This window comes from Geotrypetes seraphini, chromosome 2, assembly GCF_902459505.1.
Source record: "Geotrypetes seraphini chromosome 2, aGeoSer1.1, whole genome shotgun sequence".
Taxonomy (NCBI): domain Eukaryota; kingdom Metazoa; phylum Chordata; class Amphibia; order Gymnophiona; family Dermophiidae; genus Geotrypetes; species Geotrypetes seraphini.
The window spans coordinates 235,323,165-235,344,901 of record NC_047085.1 but is presented as its reverse complement, the minus strand read 5'-3'; the positions used below and the strand labels follow the sequence as shown (position 1 = coordinate 235,344,901).

Sequence of the window (21,737 nt, the reverse complement as noted above, 5' to 3'; positions counted from 1 at the left end):
GGGGAGTGGATCGCGGCAGGAGAGATTGGCAGTTTGCGGCACTTCAGGATCGTTAACGCAGCAGGGGAGATGAGCCATCTCTCCTACCGCGATGGTTGCGGTGGAGGGTGGGCAGGCTGCCGGCGCTCGGCGGCCCCTTTTTCGGCACTTATACCTGTTTTGACTTGGTCTAAGTCAAAACGTGTAAGTGCCAACTAGGCAACCTGTCAAATGTTTTGGTTATGCCTGCTGTACGACTATGTCTAGGTCGGCCCACCTTCTGCCCACCTCCGCCCATTCCCCTCCTGTAAAAACGCCTCTTTTCACTCTATGCATTTAGAGGCAGGGGAAAGGCCTAAGCTGATTTTAGATAAGTCTAAAACCAGCTTTGATTATGTGTACTTGTACGATCATGCTTTTTGATCATCCAAGTACCCATTTAGGCCACTTTGTAGCCGGTTTTTTTTAAATTATGAGCCCTTTAGGATATAAGTGGTATATAAATAAATTAATTTAAAAAATTGTTTATATATTTTTCAACACACAACAACAATGATCCACAAGTGACAAAGCAGTACAGGCAAGGAGCAGACCGGACACACTCAGTGATGTGAATACCAAATTGTTTATTTGAAGAATAGGTCATTAAAACCTGCCCAATGTGGCCAAGTTTTGCCTAAAATTAGGCTGGGTCAGGAGCTAACAACCAAAGGGGATCAAATAAAAGCTCTTCCCCCTAATCAGGGCTTGAGCAACTAGCACAGCAGTCTCAAAAGTAGCAAATTCAGTATAATTAGCCCCTGACACGGCCTGTTTTTAGGTGAAACGTGACCACATCAGGCAAGCTTTAATGATCTATTCTTCAAATGAACAATTTGGTATTCACGTCGCTTGGTATGTCTAGTCTGCTCCTTGCCTGCATATTTTTCAACAGCCAAGCTTTCAGTTTTTTCCCTAAATTTAAATAATTAGTTTCACATCAAATAGATAGTGGTAGTGAATTCCACATTGATGAAATTGCACAATTAAAATGCTTTGTTGAAGAAGGAAAGCAGAACATTCGAACAGTTGAGGGCGAAGGCAACTCGGACGTGTTTATATGAATCTGTTGAGTGGGAATTTAACAAGGTCGGACTTGAAATAATTTTGACAAATAAAAAAGGGATCCTCGCTATAAAATTTTAAAAGCCCAAAATAAAATCTTAAAGTCAACTCTCGCTGAGACTATCAGCCAGTGAAGTCATGCAACAAAGGAGAGACCCTTTCATACATAGTTTTACCAAAAACTATCTTAACCGCGATGTTCTCTAGTAAGTGTAAACGAGACAGTAGCGACTAAGATTTACCCAAAAAGAAAAAAATTACAATAATCAAGACTAGAATGAATAAAGGCTAGAACTAACTTAAAATATGTGAGTACGAGTACAGAGACCCTTTTAACACCTTTCTGTGGAGCAGATTTGTTTTCTTTTTGGTGGTGGTTGGTTTTTTTGGTTTTTTTTGCATTGGCATCTGTGTACTGTTGGGACTGGTTCTGATTGCTTATGTTACCTGATTGACATAGGTTTAAAATAGGTATCATTTTAGAGTTCTTGTTTAGGCATCTTACTCTATAATTCCTCCCATGGGATCTTCAGATCTAATATTATGGGATATGCTTTCCCTTCTAACCTGTGTGTTTAGAGATGGTATGATTAGTTCTATTTGAGCATTCATAAGAGTTAATTTTACAAACCTTTTTTTAGTTGTTACACTCTTAAAAAAGCATTCATGGTAAAAAAAAAAAGTGTACTGTTACACGACATCCATCTAAGGCAGGGGTGTCCAACCTTTTGGCTTCCCTGGGCCGCATTGGCCGAAAAAAGTTTTTCTTGGGCTGCACAAACGCGCAAATGCTGCAGCATGACAGAGGAGGGAGCCGGCAAGACGGTAAACACCCGGGGGCAGCAGAGGAAAACACTGCATCGCCCTCGACCGGGGCTGCACAAAATATTTCATGGGGCCACATGTGGCCCTCGGGCCGCAGGTTGGACACCCTGATCTAAGGCATATTTTTGTGGGTGGGGGAGCATGCGTAGAGCCACAAACCCCCTAATTCTATAATAACGCTAAAACCTTTGCGTTCAGTTTTGGTATTGTGATTTAATTAAATAACAATAATTGGGTATGTGATTTAATTAAATAACAAGCGGTTTAGCGCAGATAATTGGCATTTTAACAAGTAATTAATGATGCTAATTAAAATCAATTATGAGTTACACATGTAAATTAAGGTGCGGGATCTGCACCTAAATTATAGTTTGAATCAAAAAAGGGGGCATGGAAATGGGTAGGTCCTGGGCTGATGGGGGCATTACTTTAAGGTATGCACGTAATTATAGAATAAGGGCATCTGCGCTTAAGGGCTCCTTTTACGAAGCCGCATTAGCGGCTTTAGCGCGCATGACTTTTAATCACGCGCTAACCCCTGCGCTGGCCGAAAAACTCGCCTGCTCAAGAGGAGGCGGTAGCGGCTAGCGCGGCCGGCGATTTAGCACAGCTTGGTAAAAGGAGCCCTAAGGTTCGCTAGCGTTTTTAGCGTGCGCTAACCCCGTGCTATGTGGCTAGAACTAACGCCAGCTCAATGGTGGCATTAGCATCTAGCAAGCGGGGCAATTTAGCGCGTGCTAAGTGCGCGCTAAAACCGCTATCGCAGCTTAGTAAAAGGAGCCTTAAGTTTAGGCTCAGGCATTTGCACCACATTTTCGTTGGAGCAAATGAAAGCAGACAGGAGAAAAGATCCCCACATGAATACAAAAGGACACACACACACAAAAGTGGAGTACCATAGAAGTTGGTGCGGCCACCAGTGGGTGTGAAGATAACATGGATGATACATGTTATTGTTATAATGTCTCTAGGATGTTTGTAATATTTGCTCTGAATAGGAATAAAAAAATTTATTTTTTTTTAAACAAAAAACACAAGTCACAGCGTTCAAAGAAACAACAAAAGAAAACTTAAGTTGAAGTAAAACAAAACAGTCTTTTATGTTCAAGAACAAATCCTATTCGATGTCCGTGAGAATAAAAGACTGTTTTTAACTTTGGCTTGTTTTTTTTCTGTTGGTTAAACTTTCACACTCACTGGTAGCCTCTCCAATTTCTATGGTATCCCTTTTTTTGTGTGCGTCTGTTGGAGCAAATGGCCATAACTAAATTTAGTTGCTGTTCCTGGATATAAACACTGTTCTATAAACCGTGCCTAACTTTAAGTGCAGTTTATAAAATAGCTCTTTTTTATGCCAATTTTTGGGGCATCATATATAGAATTTAGCCCAAAGTGTGCAAGGTTGTTCCAATTGTATGTGCACACATGTATCCCATCTCCTAAGCTAGGGTAAATATCTGAGGCTCCAGATAAACTTTCTTCTGGTGTACCCCTAAAATTTATGGACACAGGCTGAAAATAGGTGCCTTCTTACTCTGTTAACCTAGCTGACCTGGTCTAAAATTTCCCCAATAGCGATTTCTTCACATGTATTACTACTTCTACTACACTTCCCCCTCCGTATTCGCGGGGGTTAGGGGCAGAGCCGGCCTGCGAATATGGAAAAACCACGAATAATATTCGGGCCAGTTCTGCCTTTATCCCCCGCTTCCCCTGGCTATTTTTAGCCCTGTGAGTTCCCCCCCCAACCCCCATTAAGCCTTACCTGGTGGTCTAGCAGGTTTTCAGGCAGGAACGATCTTCCCACGCTCCTGCCCCATGCAGATCGCTCACAGGAAATGGCTGCCTTGAGCTCCCGTAGTCTCTCAAGTCATTTCCTGTGAGCGATCTGCATGGGGCAGGAGCGTGGGAAGATCGCTCCTGCCTGAAAACCCGCTAGACCACCAGGTAAGGCTTAAAGGGGGGCTTATAGGGCTTAAAATAGCCCGAAAAATGAAAGTAATTTTTTTTTCATTTAAAACCGCGAATAAGCAAATCCGTAGATACGGAATTCGTGAATACGGAGGGGGAAGTGTACTATTTATTATTTCTATAGCACACAAGGAATGGTCCCTGCTTGAAAGAACTTACAATCTAATTATGACAGACACACTGGACAAAAAGGACAAATAAATATATGCAGTTCATGTAGGGAAATACAAAGGGATGACGAGGTAGAGAGAGTCAGGGACTACAGAGGGAATGACAGACAAATATGGTGCTTTACAAGTCAGTGGGGTTAAGACAAATGCAGCTTTGGAAAAGTGGGCTTATTGCCTGGATTTGAATACCGCCAGAGACGGAGCCTGATGTATTGATTCAGGCAGGTTGCTCCAGGTATACGGCACAGCAAGGCAAACGAGATGAAGTTGGGTGTTGGCAGTAGAGGAGAAGGGAACACATGAGAGACATTTGCCCGATGAAAAGATTTCCTAGGTGGACTATAGGGGGGGGGGAGGAGATAAGAGAGGAGAGAGATTAAGGCGATGCAGAGTAAATACACTTCTAGGTCAGTGTGAGGAGTTTGAACTGTATGCAGTGATGGGTTTTGAAGGAGCGGCATAATTAGGGCATGTTTGAAGGTGTCGGATACAGTTGCAGTAAAGAGCGATAGTTAAGGATATAGCAGATAGTGGGACTGACAGTAGGAGAGATGGTGATCAGTAGATGGGTGGGGATGAGTTCAGAGGAATAGGTTTCAAGTTTCAAGTTTATTGATTTTTGATATCCCGATCATAAAATAAATATCTGACCGGTTAACAATATAAAAAAATTTAAGATAGGAGAGAAGAGCTAGTTAAAGGTGTGTTTGAGAAATTTTCGAAAACATATTAGACATATACTGACAAACATGATCGTGAGGAGAGATGGGAAGGAAGGGAAAAGTTACATAATATTGGAGGAAATGAGATAGAAGGAGGGGATAAAACATGAGGGACAGGGGTGCATGGTATAAAAGATATGCGCAGAAATAAATGATGAGTAAGTAAGTGGATATAAGTGATTAGGGATTGTTAAAAGCATCCTTGAATAGGAATGTTTTTAGATTAGTTTTGAATTTAAGTAAATGAGTTTCATCCCGAAGAGATTGAGGGAGAGAGTTCCATAAAGTAGGAGCTGTTTGGAGGAGAGAAGATATGTAGTTTCTTCCTCTGTGATTTCAGAGAAGGAAGAAAGATCAGCAGGGGTCAGGAGGAGGGAGAGGCGGAGGCAATTTGGTCAAAAACTCAAGGTTAATCTTGTAAACTTTGTGGAAGTACTCTGCCGTGGCCTGAGGAAAAAGCGAAGGAATGATCTCCTGAACTTCCATTCTGATTTATATCTCTAAACAAATATGTGCTTCCTATCTGACTCTATTCATTACTATGCGATGATATAATCCCATATTCCTTTATAAGACCATTGTTTTAGTAGAATGAAATAAATTCAAAGAGCCTTCAAGTCAAATAATTCACTTTCTAGAAGGTACAAATGAAATTCCATTAACCAGTGCTCTTGGGTATGTTATTACCTTGAAAGTCTGAGCAGTTCTTTATTTGAGCATTTCATTCCTCTACATTCTCCTAGCAGGTGGCTTTCTTTCCATCAGTTTTGCTCCCTGCCATTTTCTCTTTCTTTTTATTATACCACAATATTTATGTTCTACAAAAGAATCCTTTGTAACAGGATATCTAGAACCAGTGGTATCACCTTTTCTGATTCTCTTATCTGATATTGTGTTTCATGCAACATGACTACATTTGTTGTGCAAAGTGAAAAATATGAGTAAATGTCTGTGCCCAAGGGAAATACAGTTAAGTGCTAACCCATCAAACAAACTCATTCAGAGTTTTTGGGAGATTGCAAAAAAATAAAAAAAAAGTCTTTCATAACACTTTTAAAAACTGTCCTTCAATCATTTAACATTTTCTGAAAAAGTAGCTCCAGGGAAAGGGCTTTTTAAAGCACCTAACTCAAATAGCATAGGGAAGCAACATTTTCGGACAAAATAAAAGAAGTTATGTATGCATGTGGAGGGGTATGTCTTTAAAAGAGTAAGCAGATACCTGCTTTAAGTAACACCTCTTTTAAAAAATGCTCATTGGTTGCCAATACCCCATCGTATTACCTATAAAATAACATTACTTTCACTTAAGATCCACCAATCGAATCTGCCTACCTTTTTGGACAGGTTACTGATCCAGAACTGGTTACTGATCCAGAACTCTGCGGTCCTCTGACCAAAACCTTTTCTCAGTACCATCTCTTAAAGTTATCGGCACGAGATGAGCAGAAATATTTTCAGTAGCTGCGCCTCAATTATGGAATTCTTTGCCTGGATAAATTAGAGGAGAATCCGCTCTAGATAAGTTTAAAAGTGTTTTGAAAACGTTTCTTTTTAAAGATGCTTTTGAAAATTAAAATTCACCAGTCAAATTTATTTTTGTAGATCTTTGGTTTTTTTAAACATTTTTGCTTCTGCTTTTAGCCCCTCCCTTTTATGTGACCCTTCATTGTTATCTTTTTCTAAAAATTTTGGACTTCCACCCCCTCTCCTATTGTTGTCTGTAAGTCTGTCTATTTTTTTTTTTATATGTGTGAAAATGTTCCTGTTACCCCTTTTTATATTTGTAATTCACTTTGAAACTACGTTATAAGCGTTTGCGTCAAATTTTAATAAACATGAAACATGGTAGAATACTGGTGCAAGTGGCAGAAAAAGTGGAGACATTTAAGGCCGATCACTTCCACCAGCTCTATATCTGGTATAAATGTCTGTGACTAGATGTTACCTGAGCATGAGTCAATTGTAGTATCCTATCATCTGTGCATGCATTTGAGCAATCTGCCCCAGCTGCTCCCAAACTCCATCCATCCTCATTAAAACACGGCATGTACTTTTCTGCTAGTTGGTATTAGGGATCAGCAGTTATTTACAACGAATATCATTCAGGATTAAGAATGCAAAGGGTTAAATTCTCAAAAGGTCGTTGAAATTAAAGTGCCAGGATGATACATGCTAAGCGCAAATTCTGTAACAGCGGTTGCAGTTATAGAATGCAGCACATCTGCATTTATTCGCTTAGGGGAAAATTTCATATGCAGTATGGCCCCGCAACTTGGGTGCCTTATAGAATACTGCATAGGTGTGAATCTCTTGCCTAACTTTTGAGCACCTGCTGGAAATTGGAAGACTGGGTGTTCAAATGGCAGATGAAATTTAATGTGAACATTGGGAAGAATAACCCCCAAATCATAGTTACCAGATGTCAGGGGACCACTTTGGGGGTTAGTGCCCAAGAAAAAGACTTGGGTGTCACTGTAGGGAAACCTTCCGCCCAGTATGCAGCGGTGGCCAAAAAAGCAAACAAGATGCTAAGAATTATTGAAATAGGGATGGTTAACAAGAGTAAGAATGTTATAATGCCTCTGTATCGCTCTATGGTGCAACCTCATCTGGAGTATTGCGTTCAATTCTGGTCTCCTTATTTCAAGAAAGATATAGTGGAACTAGAAAAGGTTCAAAGAAGAGCGACCAAGATGTTAAAGGGGATGGAACTCCTATCGTATGAGGAAAAACTAGATAAGATAAGACTGAAGTCTACAAAATCCTGAGTGGTGTAGAATGGGTACAAATGGATTGATTTTTTTACTCCATCAGAAATGACGAAGACTAGGGGACACTCAATGAAGTTACAGGGAGATAATTTTAAAACCAATAGGAGGAAATATTTTTTCACTCACAGAATAATTAAAACTCTGCAACGTGTTGCCAGAGGTTGTGGTAAGAGTGGTTAACCTAGTTGGTTTTAAGAAAGGTTTGGACAATTTCCTGGAGGAAAAATCCATAGTCTGTTATTGAGACAGACATGGGGGAAGCCACAGCTTGCCCTGGATTGGTAGCCTGGAATGTGCTACTATTTGGGTTTTTGCCAGGTACTGGTGACCTGGATTGGCCACCGTGAAGACGGGCTACTGAGCTAGATGGACCATTGGTCTGACCCAGTAAGGCTATTCTTATTTTCTTATGAAAGCAGAGGTATATGCCAGTGCCCAAGTTAGGTGGCTTAGGCCAAATTCAGTAATTCCATGTGAACCTTTTGAAACACCCCTGCCACACCCCCTTTTCAGATACACCTATGAGAGAAAGCTGCATGCCTAAATTCTAACTGATGCTAATTGACTGCAATAATTGGTTGTTAGAAACATAGAAACATAGAAACATAGAAATTGACGGCAGAAAAGGGCTATAGCCCATCGAGTCTGCCCATACCAATGACCCACTCCCTGATTCTTACTCTCCTAGAGATCCCACATGAATATCCCATTTCCTCTTGAAATCTAACACGCTGCTGGCCTCAATCACCCGCTTAGGCAGCTCGTTCCAATGATCGACCACCCTTTCGGTGAAGAAGTACTTCCTAGCATCACCCTGAAATTTCCCTCCCCTGATTTTCAGCGAGTGTCCTCTGGTTACCGAGGGCCCCGTAAGACTGAAGATATCATCTTTCACCACTATACGCCCAGTAATATACTTAAAGGTTTCAATCATGTCTCCTCTCTGTCTTCGCTCCTCCAATGAGTACATCCGCAGTTCCTTTAGCCTTTCTTCATACGTGAGATCCCTGAGCCCCAAGACCATCCTGGTAGCCATTCGCTGAACCGACTCAATTCTCAACACATCTTTTCGGTAGTGTGGTCTCCAGAATTGAACACAATACTCGAGATGAGGTCTCACCATGGATCTGTACAGTGGCATTATTACTTCAGGTTTTCTGCTGACAAAACCCCTACGGATACATCCCATCATTTGTCTTGCCTTGGATGAAGCCTTCTCTACCTGATTGGCAGCCTTCATATCGTCGCTAATGATCACTCCTAAATCACGTTCCATCGTGGTCCTGGACAAGGTTTCACCATTTAGTGTGTAAGTTCTGTGTGGATTTTTTTTGCCTAGATGCATTATTTTACATTTTTTAGCATTGAAGCCTAGCTGCCAAGTTGATGACCACTGCTCGAGCTGTTTTAGGTCCTGCGTCATAAAGTCAGGCACACTGCTTTTGCCAACTATGTTGCATAGTTTGGCATCGTCGGCAAACAGTGATACTTTTCCTCTAAGTCCTTGGGTCAAATCTCCTATGAATAAATTGAATAGAATCGGCCCTAAGACGGAGCCCTGAGGTACTCCACTCATCACTGCTGACATTTTGGAGGGGGTACCGTTTACCATCACCCTTTGAATCCTACCATCTAGCCAATCCTTTACCCATGTAGTGAATGTATCCCCTAATCCCATTGATTTTAGTTTGTTGGCATCCAATTTTTGCTAGTTAAGGGTGTGTTGCTCAATTAAGTTGTGCATGCAAGTTAATGTGTGCATCCAAATTTCAGCACACAAATTTGGGTGTTACATATAGCATTCCTCCCCCCCCCTAAATTTTAGGTGTGAGCCATTATAACAGCTGAAGGCTACTGTCAACATTTGTGCCTACTTGTCAGCGATTAGGTGCATAAATGCTAGTACTCTATAACCTGTGGACGTAACTGTCTGACATGCCCTTGAGCCACCCATGCTCCTTTCAGCTCCACACCTCCTCTTGAAGTTGCCTGCTCTGGAATTTCAACATGGAACTTATAGAATAGCAGCTAAGGGCAATTATGTGCATAGCTACTAATTGTTGCCAATTACGGTAAACCCAATAATTAGCTAACTCCAATTAATAGCCAATTATTGAATTCAATTGTGCATGCAGTTGACTTTATTCTATAAAATGAGTGTGCAAATATGTGCGTGAGTCATTATATATGCATGCCTTCTCAGGAAAGAGTGTGCACTGTACACCTAGAGTGCACCCCCTTTAAGAAAATGGCACGCTGTGGCTCAGATTCTATAAATAAGAAAACAAAACCAAAACTGTAGAAAATGTACAAGGTGAAGAAATCTATTCTATAAAAGTCATAAAAACATATATAAAAAATATAATTAATAAAATGATTGTATCCAAAAAAGGGTTCTTGTTGTCATGCGTACCGGACCCAACACTATCCTTGTTTTGAAAAACACTTCTTCCTCTTCTGGGTTGGGTCCGGTACGCATGACAACAAGAACCCTTTTTTGGATACAATCATTTTATTGATTATATTTTTATATATGTTTTTATGACTTTTATAGTATAAATTCCTGCACCTTGTACATTTTCTGCAGTTTTGGTTTTGTTTTCTTGCTTCGCGATTTTTATTGCAGTTTCTGTTGGTTTCTTTTTATTTCGCCAGATTCTATCAATAACACCTAAAGTTAGCTTAATCAGTGCCGATACATGGCAATTAACTTTTAATTGATGTTAATTGCACTTAATTGGATGGTAGGCGCCTAATCCAAGGCACCCAACAGAAAGTAGGCATAGTTATGGGTGGATTGTGGGTGTGTTTTACTTGTAGGTGCCTGTTTTAGACTTAGGCACCAGCACTTAGGCCAAGAAAACCCTGGCACAAATATGGTAAACCTAAGGATGCCTATTTTGTTGAACAAGATCACCTTCGTTTTAGGTCTCGTTTATAAAATTGGGCCATGTATGCATATAGGAATAAATTCCATAAATGGCACCCAAATTTCCCCCCCCCCCAAAAAAAAAAAAAAAAAAGAGCACAAAGCACTATTCTATAAATGGTGTTCCAAGTTGGACACCGTTTATAGAATAATATTTAGTGCTGGGCTCTTCATCCAATTTTAGGCGTGAGGATTTACACCGACTGAAACCTGATGTAAATCTTCGTGTTAAATTAGGTGCAGATCTGCCTTTTTGTATAACACTGAGAAAATTCTAGCTACGCCCCTGACCTGTCCATGGCCACAACCCCTTTTCAAACCTGCAATGTAAAATTTATGCGCACATCTTTATACAATACCAACTACAAAGATGCATGCCTAAATTGAAATTGTTGTCAGCACCAATAATTATTAGTGCCTAATTGCTGCCAATTAACTGCTCATTCAGTAATTAAGTTGTGCATGCAAATATGCAATACTCCCGATGTATGCCAAATTTCAACATGCTATTTTGGGTGCCATATATAAAATCCAGGGCAAGTGCACATTCTTAATGTGTTTACATATAGGTGGTAGCACCTACACCACCAGCTTAAGAGCTGGTGTAAATATTGAAGCACTTTTTCCATATATATGTGCATACACTAAGGAGTGTAAGAATGGCTCTGCCACGCTCCATGACATGTGCATACTTTTTGCTAGTTGCTATTTAAAAAAAAAAAAAGGTCATTTATGTATACAAAGTGGTGCTCTAAACAGGTATGAAGGGTTGGGTTAATTGAATATATAAGGAAAACCAGTAGGGCAGTTTTGATTTATTCAATGCTCTTCTGTACTTATGTATCAGCTTCCACAAACCAAAATTTCACCCAAGTCAGTTAACAAAAGATCCAGTGAACGTTTCTAGAGAGATCTGCTGATTTAGAAATTTTAGTGTATTCACCCATTTCTAAATTTTACATGCTGTCCGTAAATTGTGATGCACCCAGGTTCTGTAAATAGCTACATTGGTAACGTCTTCTGGTTTGTTTGTTTTTCTTATTTTTTCCTAAGGTGGGGAAATACAAGGATAGGAGTCTACAAATGAAGCATTTTGTCTGGCCACCTGATGACCTCTATCCAGATTCGGAGGAGTTTGGTGAAGATCACCTGAGCATCGTCACTCTAGAGGAGGCTCCCTTCGTCATTGTGGAGGATGTAGACCCGCTCAGTGGCACCTGCATGAGGAATACTGTCCCCTGCCGGGAGCACATTCGGCAAGAGTAGGATGCACCCTTTCTATATCTTCTTCACCAATCATGTCTCACTCTCTCCTATCCCTACATGCATTCACTGTGTCCTTTGTTGACCCTCTCATGCCCTTATCCCTCCCTTTTCTTCTTCATATCTACATGCTTTCAGAACTGTCCACTTAAATTTTCATACTGTCCCTCCATTAATCTTTCTTTCTTTCATATTTCTGTATACTACTGGGATTAGTATTTGGAACTTGCATTAAATAACCTAATGTTGAGCTAAAGGCATTGCATTTCAGAGCAGTTCTATAAGCTGGCACGTAGAGGTATGCTAAATTAGAGAAATTGCACTCCTTCAAAAAGATAGATAGATAGATAGATATCATACATTAGAGAAATATATCCAAATCAGCACACTTGTAGTTTTTTTTGACCATCAGAAGTGATATTCTCAATAGAATTTTAACGAGAATATAGGGGAATGTGCGGCACAGTGGTTAAAACTACAGCTTCAGCACCCTGGGGTTGTGGGTTCAAACCCACGCTGCTCCTTGTGACCCTGGGCAAGTCACTTAATCCCCCCCATTGCCCCAGGTATATTAGGTAGATTGTGAGCCGCCGGGACAGACAGGGAAAAATGCTTGAGTACCAAAATAAATGAATGTAAACCGTTCTGAGTTCCCTTGGGAGAACGGTTTAGAAAATTGAATAAATAAATAAAATAAAATCCACCATAACTCATTTAGTCTGATATTTTTGCAACATTCAATCCACTCTTCATCAATTGTCACTTTAAAATCACTAACTCACATAAGTTAAAAAAGACAAAACAGACCATACTTATCTGGGTTCACATTGGGGAAGTTAGATTTGCCGACACGAATTCATGTTTTGCCCAAATAGGCTGTTTCAAGGCCCTTCCCCCTCACATGAATGAATGTTGTGTGAGAGACAGATACATGAGGGGGAAGTGCCTTGATACAGCCTATTTGGGCAAAACATGAATTCGTGTCGGCAAATCTAACTTCCCCAGTGCGAACCCAGATAAGTATGTTCAGTTTTGTCTTGTCTTTTTAACTTATGTGAGTTAGTGATTTTAAAGTGACAATTGATGAAGAGTGGATTGAATGTTGCAAAAATATCAGACTAAATGATGACTTATGGACGGTGGATTTATATTCTATTGAGAATATGACCTATGATGGTCCCAAAAAAATCTACTAGTGTGCTGATTTGGATATATTTCTATATTATATGATACCTAGAGGTATGAGCCACTTTACTCCCTCTTCTACAAAGCCGAGTTAGCGGCTGCCGCGTGGCAACAGCCCCGAAGCCCTTTAAATCTCTATGGGCTTTGGGGCTGTTACCGTGCGGCTTTGTAGAAGAGGGGGTTAGGCACCTAAAGGCTCCTTTACTTAACAGGTACTTATATGAGCACAAGTGGGTAGAGCATGGACAGGCCATGAGTATGTCTCCCAATTATGCATGCCATTTATAGAATACTATAAATTTGTGCGCCACTTGATCCACGTAGGTGCATTAGATTATACCTGCCATTTTCTTGGCATAAGAGGGCATGCCAATACTAATCTAATCTAATCCACAATTTATTAATCACAGTATATCAAAAAGCAATTTACATTCAAAGAAGCTGTAAAATCTATGGGAGAATACAAAAGCAATCAATAATTAAAATATCATAACACCATGAATATTATAACAAGTCATATAAAAACATTTTCATATTTTTTTTTACGAAACCTTAAGTAATTGATATCAGCCCTAATAACATACCCTAGTATTCTATAATGGAATCTTGCCCATTATAGAGCTGGCACTAGGCACACGACATTGTGGGTACCTCAACTGGTGTGCCAGTTTATAAATTTACAACGTTAATCTTTTTAAATTCAGTACTATTTAATGTTCATTAGATGCTTGTGTGACTTGCTATATTGTACAGATTTAACAAAAAATAAATAAAGAATATTAAGTAGGGAAATGTATACTATACTATAAGCCCCTCTTATCTGTACCCTTCTCTTCCGCTGCCAACTCCAGACTCCGTCCCTTCTTTCTTGCAGCGCCGTATGCCTGAATCAGGCTGCGTGAATCCATATGTCATGCTCCCTCCCTAGCAGCGTTCAAATCCAAGCTCAAAGCCCACTTTATTGAATCGGTTTTCAACTCCTAACTCCCACTCACTGCTGCTGTCAGATACCTATACCCACTGTATCATTTCCTCTACCATAATCTCCCCAACCCCGAAATGTCCTGTCTAAATTAGACTGTAAGCTCTTCTGAGCAGGGACCGTCTATTGTACGCTAAAATGTACAGCGCTGCGTACGCCTTTCAGCGCTTTAGAAATAATAAATAGTAGTAACTCCAAACAATCACCTCATTCCTGCTGCACAGCCTTTCCAAATTCTCTCCCTGAGGCCCGCTGACGGTTTTGCCAATGTATTTCAACTTAGCCCCACTTTCTTTAAAATCAAAACATATGTTTTCAAACACATTCTTCGTAATTCATGCAAAAGGAATACTGAGAATGGTGCGCTAGCGTTTTTAGCGCACATGCTATAGCGCACGCAGGCCAAAAAATTACCGCCTGCTTAAAAGTAGGCGGTAGCGGCTAGCGCGCGGGGCATTTTAGCGTGCGATAAAACCGGATTTGTATGATCCTTGAAAATTCTCATTATTATAAAACCAAGTTTTCCCATTCTTAAGAAAAAAAAAATGTCTTATAGAAAAAGTAATGAATGTGGTGTATATGATATCCTGTGACATTTTTAGAGACAGAATTTCTTCTTGTTAACTTGATCAAACTATTCATTCTTACTGCTGAATATTACCCTAGTAAACCCTGCACACATTACTACAGCAAGTGCTTCTATCACAACCAGTTCTCTCTCTCGGGGCAGAAATAAATTGAATTTGAAAAGTCGCCAAAAGAAACTAGAATTTGTCTATAACAAGCTAATATCTAATCAGTTCCACATGTTTGCTGGAATTTCTTTACAACAATTTTACAAGTGATGATCTGCAACAGTCCGTATTGGTCTATTCCAAATACCCAAATTCCCCTTTCATTTCTAGACTTGGATATCTATTGAGCAAAACTACAAATTGTTACCTGATTTATGGTTTCATTCTGAAAGAACTTAAGTCAAATGCCAACAGGAAAGAAAAGATGCAGTTCTAAACATATACATCTGACAATTTTATTACAAATACTGAGTAGCAAATTTTGATCTACCTCTAAAACAAGTGTACTATGTAAAGTCCAGTAATCCATAATCTAATGACCGTAGTGCTGTGAGGAAATGCTACACAGATCAGCTTAAATTCTAAAATAATCTTCTCTTCATGTACTGTTTGCGATTTTCTGAACTTTGCTTACTTTTGTAGATGTTTTGGGCCTTGTATCTGCATGCGATGTAGTGTATATTGGAAAGCTTTTTGATACTTAGCAAGCACATGGGCGCCCCAGCCCAACTCTGTGATGTTGACCCCCACCAGGGAAAGACCTAGAAATACACACGTTTATTACTATATATACTTGAATATATATAGTATATTCAATATATATATATATATATATATATATAGTATATAGAGATTTGGGGGCCATAAAAATGGCCTAAAAACAGGGGACTCGATTTATATTTGGGTCAGCGCTGACTTGGCCCCCCTCCCGAACCTGCCGGGCCTGCCGTGAGACGTGGTGGGCTGGGACAGGAGGGATACTTCTGTCTCCTGTTCCAGCTGACTTTACTCATTTTTACCTCCCTCCCCCTCCCCGGTGTACCTTTTAAATCCCTGCTGGTCCAGCGGTGAGCCAGGTTCAGCAGGGATCCCTCCTGACCCTGTCTCATCAAATTCTAAGAATTTTTAGCTTTCTCCCACCTCCCCTGCAGTGCTTTTAGAATCCATGGTGGTCCAGAGGTGAACCGCGGCAGGAACGACCTTTCTTCGCTCCTGCCCATGCAGAGTTGCTAGCTGATTGGCTGCCGTGAATTCTCGTGACACTGCGAGAACTCGCGGCAGCCAATCAGCTAGCAGCTCTGTATGGACAGGAGCGAAGAAAGGTCACTCCTGCCCATGCAGAGCCGCTAGCTGATTGGTTGCCCCGAGTTCATGGTAGCCAATCAGCTAGTGGTTTTGCTCAGGCAGGAGCGAAGGAAAGTTGCTTCTGCCACGGTTTACCCCTGGACCACCAGGGATTCTAAAGGTACTACAGGGGAGGTAGGAAGGAACTAAAAATTCTTAGAATTGGCAGGGACAGGAGGTAAGAGGGATTCCAGCCCAACACTGGAACACCAGGACTTTCGGCAGACCCTTTGGAGGCCTGCAATGCATCAGGAGGGAGGGGGGCAGGGTACAGAACCTGGCAGGGAGGGAGGGGGGGCTGGGGACAGAGGCTGGCAGGGGAGTGAGTGAGGGGGCTGGATGCAGAGCTTGGCAGAGCAGGGAGGGAGGGGGAACAGGGTACAGAGCCTGGCAGGTCAGTGCAAGGCAAAGCACTGCACTTAAATATTAACTTCCCAGTTTATATTTGAGTCAACCTTTTTTCTTTTTTTTTTTGGGGGGGGGGAAGGTTACCTTGGTTTGTATTCAGGTCGGTTTATATTCGAGTAAATATGGTACTATTTGGACAAACATTATACAGCCTTCTGGTGTTGTCCACCCGGTGCTCACTCTGTGAGTTTCCCCATCAACTCTTTGGATTTTCCAAAGGTTCAAGATATGTCACTATTGGAATTCTGTAAAAAGTATATGACTGAGAATTTAAAGATTTAATCAGAATTATTACCACCTATAGCAAGGGTTTATTATATACCCTCCAAATCAGGAGTACAACTTCATACTGGAAAACTGCAAGATTCAACTATCTCTTTGGCCAGTTCTAATATGGCAACTGGATTAGATTCCGAAGACCCTTTGGTTTTGGGAAAACTACTTCATCTCTATTTTTGCAAGATTCAGACTTTGTTTCTGGGACATAAAGTTTGGATTTTTCCTTATTTATCAAGATCCACTCTGGAGCAAGGAAAATGTTTCCTGGCCTTGAGGACAAAGGTACAAAGCTTGGGAGCTTCATTTTTCCTTAGATATTCCTGTAAATGTCTGATAAAATACTTAGGTAATTCCTATATTCTTTATGTCCAAGATCAGTTGAGATCTTTTCTCTATGCTAAGAAATCATTGATTCCAACCACTTCCACAATAGCTCCCAATACAGGTGACAATGGCTGATTGTGAAGTTATAATTTGCTATTGACTGTTTAAGCTTTTACTTTTATCTTATGAAACTCCTGTTAAAATCCTCATATAATTCTGTTGCTCCAGCCCCACCTTTTGTGGTCTAATGGAGTCTTTTCTTTCTTTTTTTTCTTTTAGATGGGAGGATAATTTTTATTATTTTTTCTGTCTAATATTGTATTGATTACCAAATAGAAAAAGACATTCTCTGCACAAATACCAAGGCAACCAAAAAGAGCAGAGAAAGCCAGGCCTCCAAACTAAATGGACTTTAATAGCAATCCCTTGTGTAAAACATACATATGACATTGTAGACCATTTATATGATGCGACATGGCATGCGTTTCGGCTAAAAAGCCTGCCTCAGGAGTCCTAAAAACAACAGTAAAAGAGAAAGCAGTATACAAATATATAAAGATACATCAGTAAATAAAATTGGTACATTAAAACATATAAATAAAACCATGCAAAATATATATATCAAAATCACACTTTTGATAAAAGTAAAATCATACCTTTTGGGTGACTCATCAGGTCACTTAAATACAAAAAATAGTTGAAATAACTTTTGGGTCCTTTTACTAAGGTGCACTAATCGATTTAGTGCATGCTAAAGATTAGCATGCGCTAATTGCTAAGATGCCCCTAGGAATATAATGGATGTCTTATTATATTCCTTTGGGCATCTTAGCATTAAGTGCGTGCTAATCTTTAGCATGCGCTAAATCGGTTAGTGCACCTTAGTAAAAAGACCACTATATGAGAAACTGACAAAAAGAATAGAACACATAAAAGCTTATGTGCCGTGTCGAGTCTACAGCGGTGGTCCCCCCAACCCTGTCCTGGAAGACCACTAGCCAGTCGGGTTTTCGGGAGAGCCCTAATGAATATGCATGAAAGAGATTTGCATGTAATGAAGATGATAGGAGTGCAGATCTGCCCCATGCATATTCATTAGGGCTCTCCCGAAAACCCGACTGGCTAGTGGTCCTCCAGGACAGGGTTACAGCGTCATAGGTGTGTTTTATACAAGTGGTTGCTATTAAACCTTCCCTTTTACAAAACCGTAGTGCGGTTTTTAGCGCCAGCCACAGCGGCAACAGCTCCGATGTTCAAAGAATTCCTATGGGCGTCAAAGCTGCTACTGCCGTGGCTGGCACTAAAAACCGTGCTACAGTTTTGTAAAAGGGGGGAAAGTCCATTTAGTTTGGAGACCTGGCCTTCTCTGCTGTTAATATGGAATTGACTCAGATTTCCTTCGTAACAAGAATATTTTGCTTGTTCTGTTATTTGAATTGCAATAATAAATAATAATAAAAACTTGCTTATGCCCCACAGTGTAAAACAAAGAAAACCAATATAGCTTTGCAATGACAAAATCTGAGAGTAAAGTACCAAAAACATTAACTCCGCTCACCTGTAGTGTTCTAGCACATTTTCTAACCTTGCTACCTCTTACCTTAATTCTGACCTTTGTTATTTCTCTATTTCAGTACAACACTATATAGATTATTATTTTATTACTCCATAATGCATATAGCTTAAGGTAAGACAGAGCAATCTTACGATTGTCAGGCAAAGCAAGTAGTGAAATGATGCCCTTTCTCTGCTCAAGATTTCTGGCCTGAAGCTATATTGCCATATTTTTCCAATTAAAAATAATATAGCTCACATTTACCTACAAATACTACATTTATGGTTTGAAGATGTTCTAAACCAGTGGTCTCAAACTCAAACCCTTTGCAGGGCCGCATTTTGGATTTATAGGTACTTGGAGGGCCGCAGAAAAAAATAGTTAATGTCTTATTAAAGAAATGACAACTTTACACGAGGTAAAATTCGTTATAATTTTTCACTTTCTGCATGTTGCACTGCTTTCAGCTGTGTATAGCTGAAATTATCAGAAGCAATTAAGGAAAGATTTATAAACTATAGAGTTTTACGGTGATGAGACAAACGAGTGCCGACAATTCAGTGCAAGACTTCAGCGTGCCACAGGAAAACCTTCTTTTAAAGGGCTCCGACGGGGGGGGGGTGTGGGGAATCCCCTACTCTACTTAATAGGGATCACGCTGCTTCGCGCTGCCGTGTTGGGGGAGTGTAGGGGGTATAACCCCCCACATTATACTGAAAACTTAACTTTTTCCCTAAAAAATAGGGAAAAAGTTAAGTTTTCAGTATAATGTGGGGTTACAACCCCCTAAACCCCCCCCCAACGCCAGCGCAATCCCTGTTAAGTAAAGTGGGGGGTTCCCTACCTACACCCCCCGTCGGAGCCCTTTAAAAGAAGGTTTTCCTGCGGCACGCTTAAGTCTTGCGCTGAATTGTCAGCGCTTGTTTGTCGGCGCGCGTTTGTCTCATGGCTTAAAGACTATGAACCGTACAGATGCAGGAAAGCACTTGTGAGAAGTTACAGCAGTGAGGCAGGCAACGTTCCAGAACAATGGTAACATACAAGGGCCTCAAAATAGTACCTGGTGGGCCGCATGTGGCCCCCGGGCCGCAAGTTTGAGACCATTGTTCTAAACGATAGACATAAAGGGGTATAATTGCTAAATTGTGCCAAGCAGCTATTACATGAATTAGAGTATGTTAACCATTACTGTACTGACATGACAACGCATGCTACTTTACATGCTAACTGCATAGCCTGATTTAAGTAGGGGATCCACATGGGCTTCACAATGACGTTAGCATATTGCACCTTACTGAGATGTGATAAAGACTTTTAATGGGCAGGAATTGCATGGGAACCTGCTGGGAATACCCCCCAATGGCTGGCGTACAGCCTTTCCACTTCTGAACATTAAATGTTGCATTTAACTTACAGAAGTGCAAAACTATCCTACACTTTGGTAAACAAGGCTCTTAAAGCACTTCTTCTTAACTCTTTCCTGGAGGCACATCAAACTAGTTAGGTTTTCGCAATGAAAAGGCATGAGTTAGCATTGAATATAATGGGTCTCCAGTACATGCAGATTTATCTCATGTATATTCATTGTGGTAATCCTGAACACTGACTGGCTACCTGTACCTAAGAACATTAGAATAGCCTTAATGAGTCAGACCAGTGGTCCATCAAGCCCAGTAGCCCGTTCTCACCCATGATGTAGCAATATTCCATGCTACCGATATTTCTCAATAACAAACTATGGACTTTTCCTCTGGGAACTTGTCCAAATCTTTCTTAAAACCAGCTACGCTATCTGCTCTTACCACATCCTCTGGCAACGCGTTCCAGAGCTTAACTATTACTCTGAGTGAAAAAAAAATTTCCTCCAATTGGTTTTAAAAGTATTTCCCTGTAACTTCATCGAGTGTCCCCTAGTCTGTGTAATTTTTGACGGAGTGAAAAATCGCTCCTCATGTAACCGTTCTACTCCACTCGGGATTTTGTAGACTTCAATCATATCTTTCCTCAGCCGTCTCTTTTCCAAGCTGAAGAGCCCTAATCATTTTAGTCTTTCCCCATACGAGAGGCATTACATCCCCTTTACCATCTTGGTCGCTCTTCTTTGAACCTTTCTAGTGCCACTATCTTTCTTGAGATAAGAAGACCAGAATTGAATGCAATACTCCAGATGAGGTCGCACCATGGAGCGATACAGGGGCATTATAATATTCTTATTATAACATTATAATATCCCTTTTTTTAATAATTCCTAGCATCCTATTTGCTTTTTTGGCCACCGCCGCACATTGGGCGGAAGATTTCATCGGATTGTCTACGATGATGCCCAGATCCTTTTCTTGGGTACTAATCCCAAGAAAAGGGATTAGTACCCAATATGGACCCTATATGGGATTAGTATCCAATATGGACTTCAATATGGACCCTAGCATCCGGTAACTGTGATTCAGGCTATTCTTCCCAATGTGCATCACTTTGCATTTGTCCACATTAAATTTAATCTGCCATTTGAACGCCCAGTCTTCCAATTTCCTAAAGTCCGCCTTCAATTTTTCACAATCCACATGTTTTTTAACAACTTTGAACAGTTTAGTGTCATCTGCAAATTTAATCACCTCACTCCTCGTTCCAATTTCCAGATCATTTATAAATAAGTACAGACCTCTATGGCACTCCAGGAGAAGGTCAGGAAACATTGCAATACTAGACTGTGACAAATAGTTGGAAGGCCAGAACCAAAAGAGAAAAATTCCTTGCAAGGGAATACAAATAACATTTAAAAATACAATAGTTAATACTAGCTACGTATAAAGTCTTTTGATCATAAATAATATATATTAAATAAAATCAATCTTACGAGTAAAATACAATACAAACATCAACTGTTGACAGCTGACTGAGGGTGATAATTATGCAGGTGTGTTTTGTTATTTACCAATTAACAACAGATTAGGTTCTTACCTCAGTAATCTGGGTTCTTTTAGGATACATAGGAATCTATACTTGAGCTGTTGATTCCCATTTCCCATGAACTGCAGAAGGATATCCCTTTAAGAACTTGAGAACTTCTCCCCTTCTGCAGTGGAGCACAGCACCCCCACCCCACCCCCTCAATTGGTACCAAAACAATTGAACTTCACTGAAACAAGAAAAGAGAAGGAGAGGTGCGGGGAACTTCCTCAGCAAGAACACATTCTGTTCTACTCTGAAACTTGGAAAATAGAACAATTATAAATAAATATTTAACAAATAAACAAAGAACAAACACTTGCAGGAATAACTCAGATCCAAACTGCTAACGATAACAAGCAGGAGATATGGGACCCTCCCAAGAGGCGAGAGAAAAGGAAA

The 21,737-nt window shown here is 40.4% G+C and overlaps 1 protein-coding gene across 5 annotated transcripts in view; it reads left to right on the top strand.

The window, feature by feature from the left end:
• Window positions 1–21,737, top strand: part of GRIN2B (glutamate ionotropic receptor NMDA type subunit 2B) — a 958,742-nt gene that overhangs the window by 824,960 nt on the left and 112,045 nt on the right. For all 5 annotated transcript variants that reach the window (XM_033935222.1, XM_033935224.1, XM_033935223.1 and 2 more), the window contains one exon: window positions 11,528–11,736. In XM_033935222.1, the coding sequence (XP_033791113.1) occupies window positions 11,528–11,736 (209 nt within the window). The remainder of the gene's footprint in view (window positions 1–11,527; window positions 11,737–21,737) is intronic.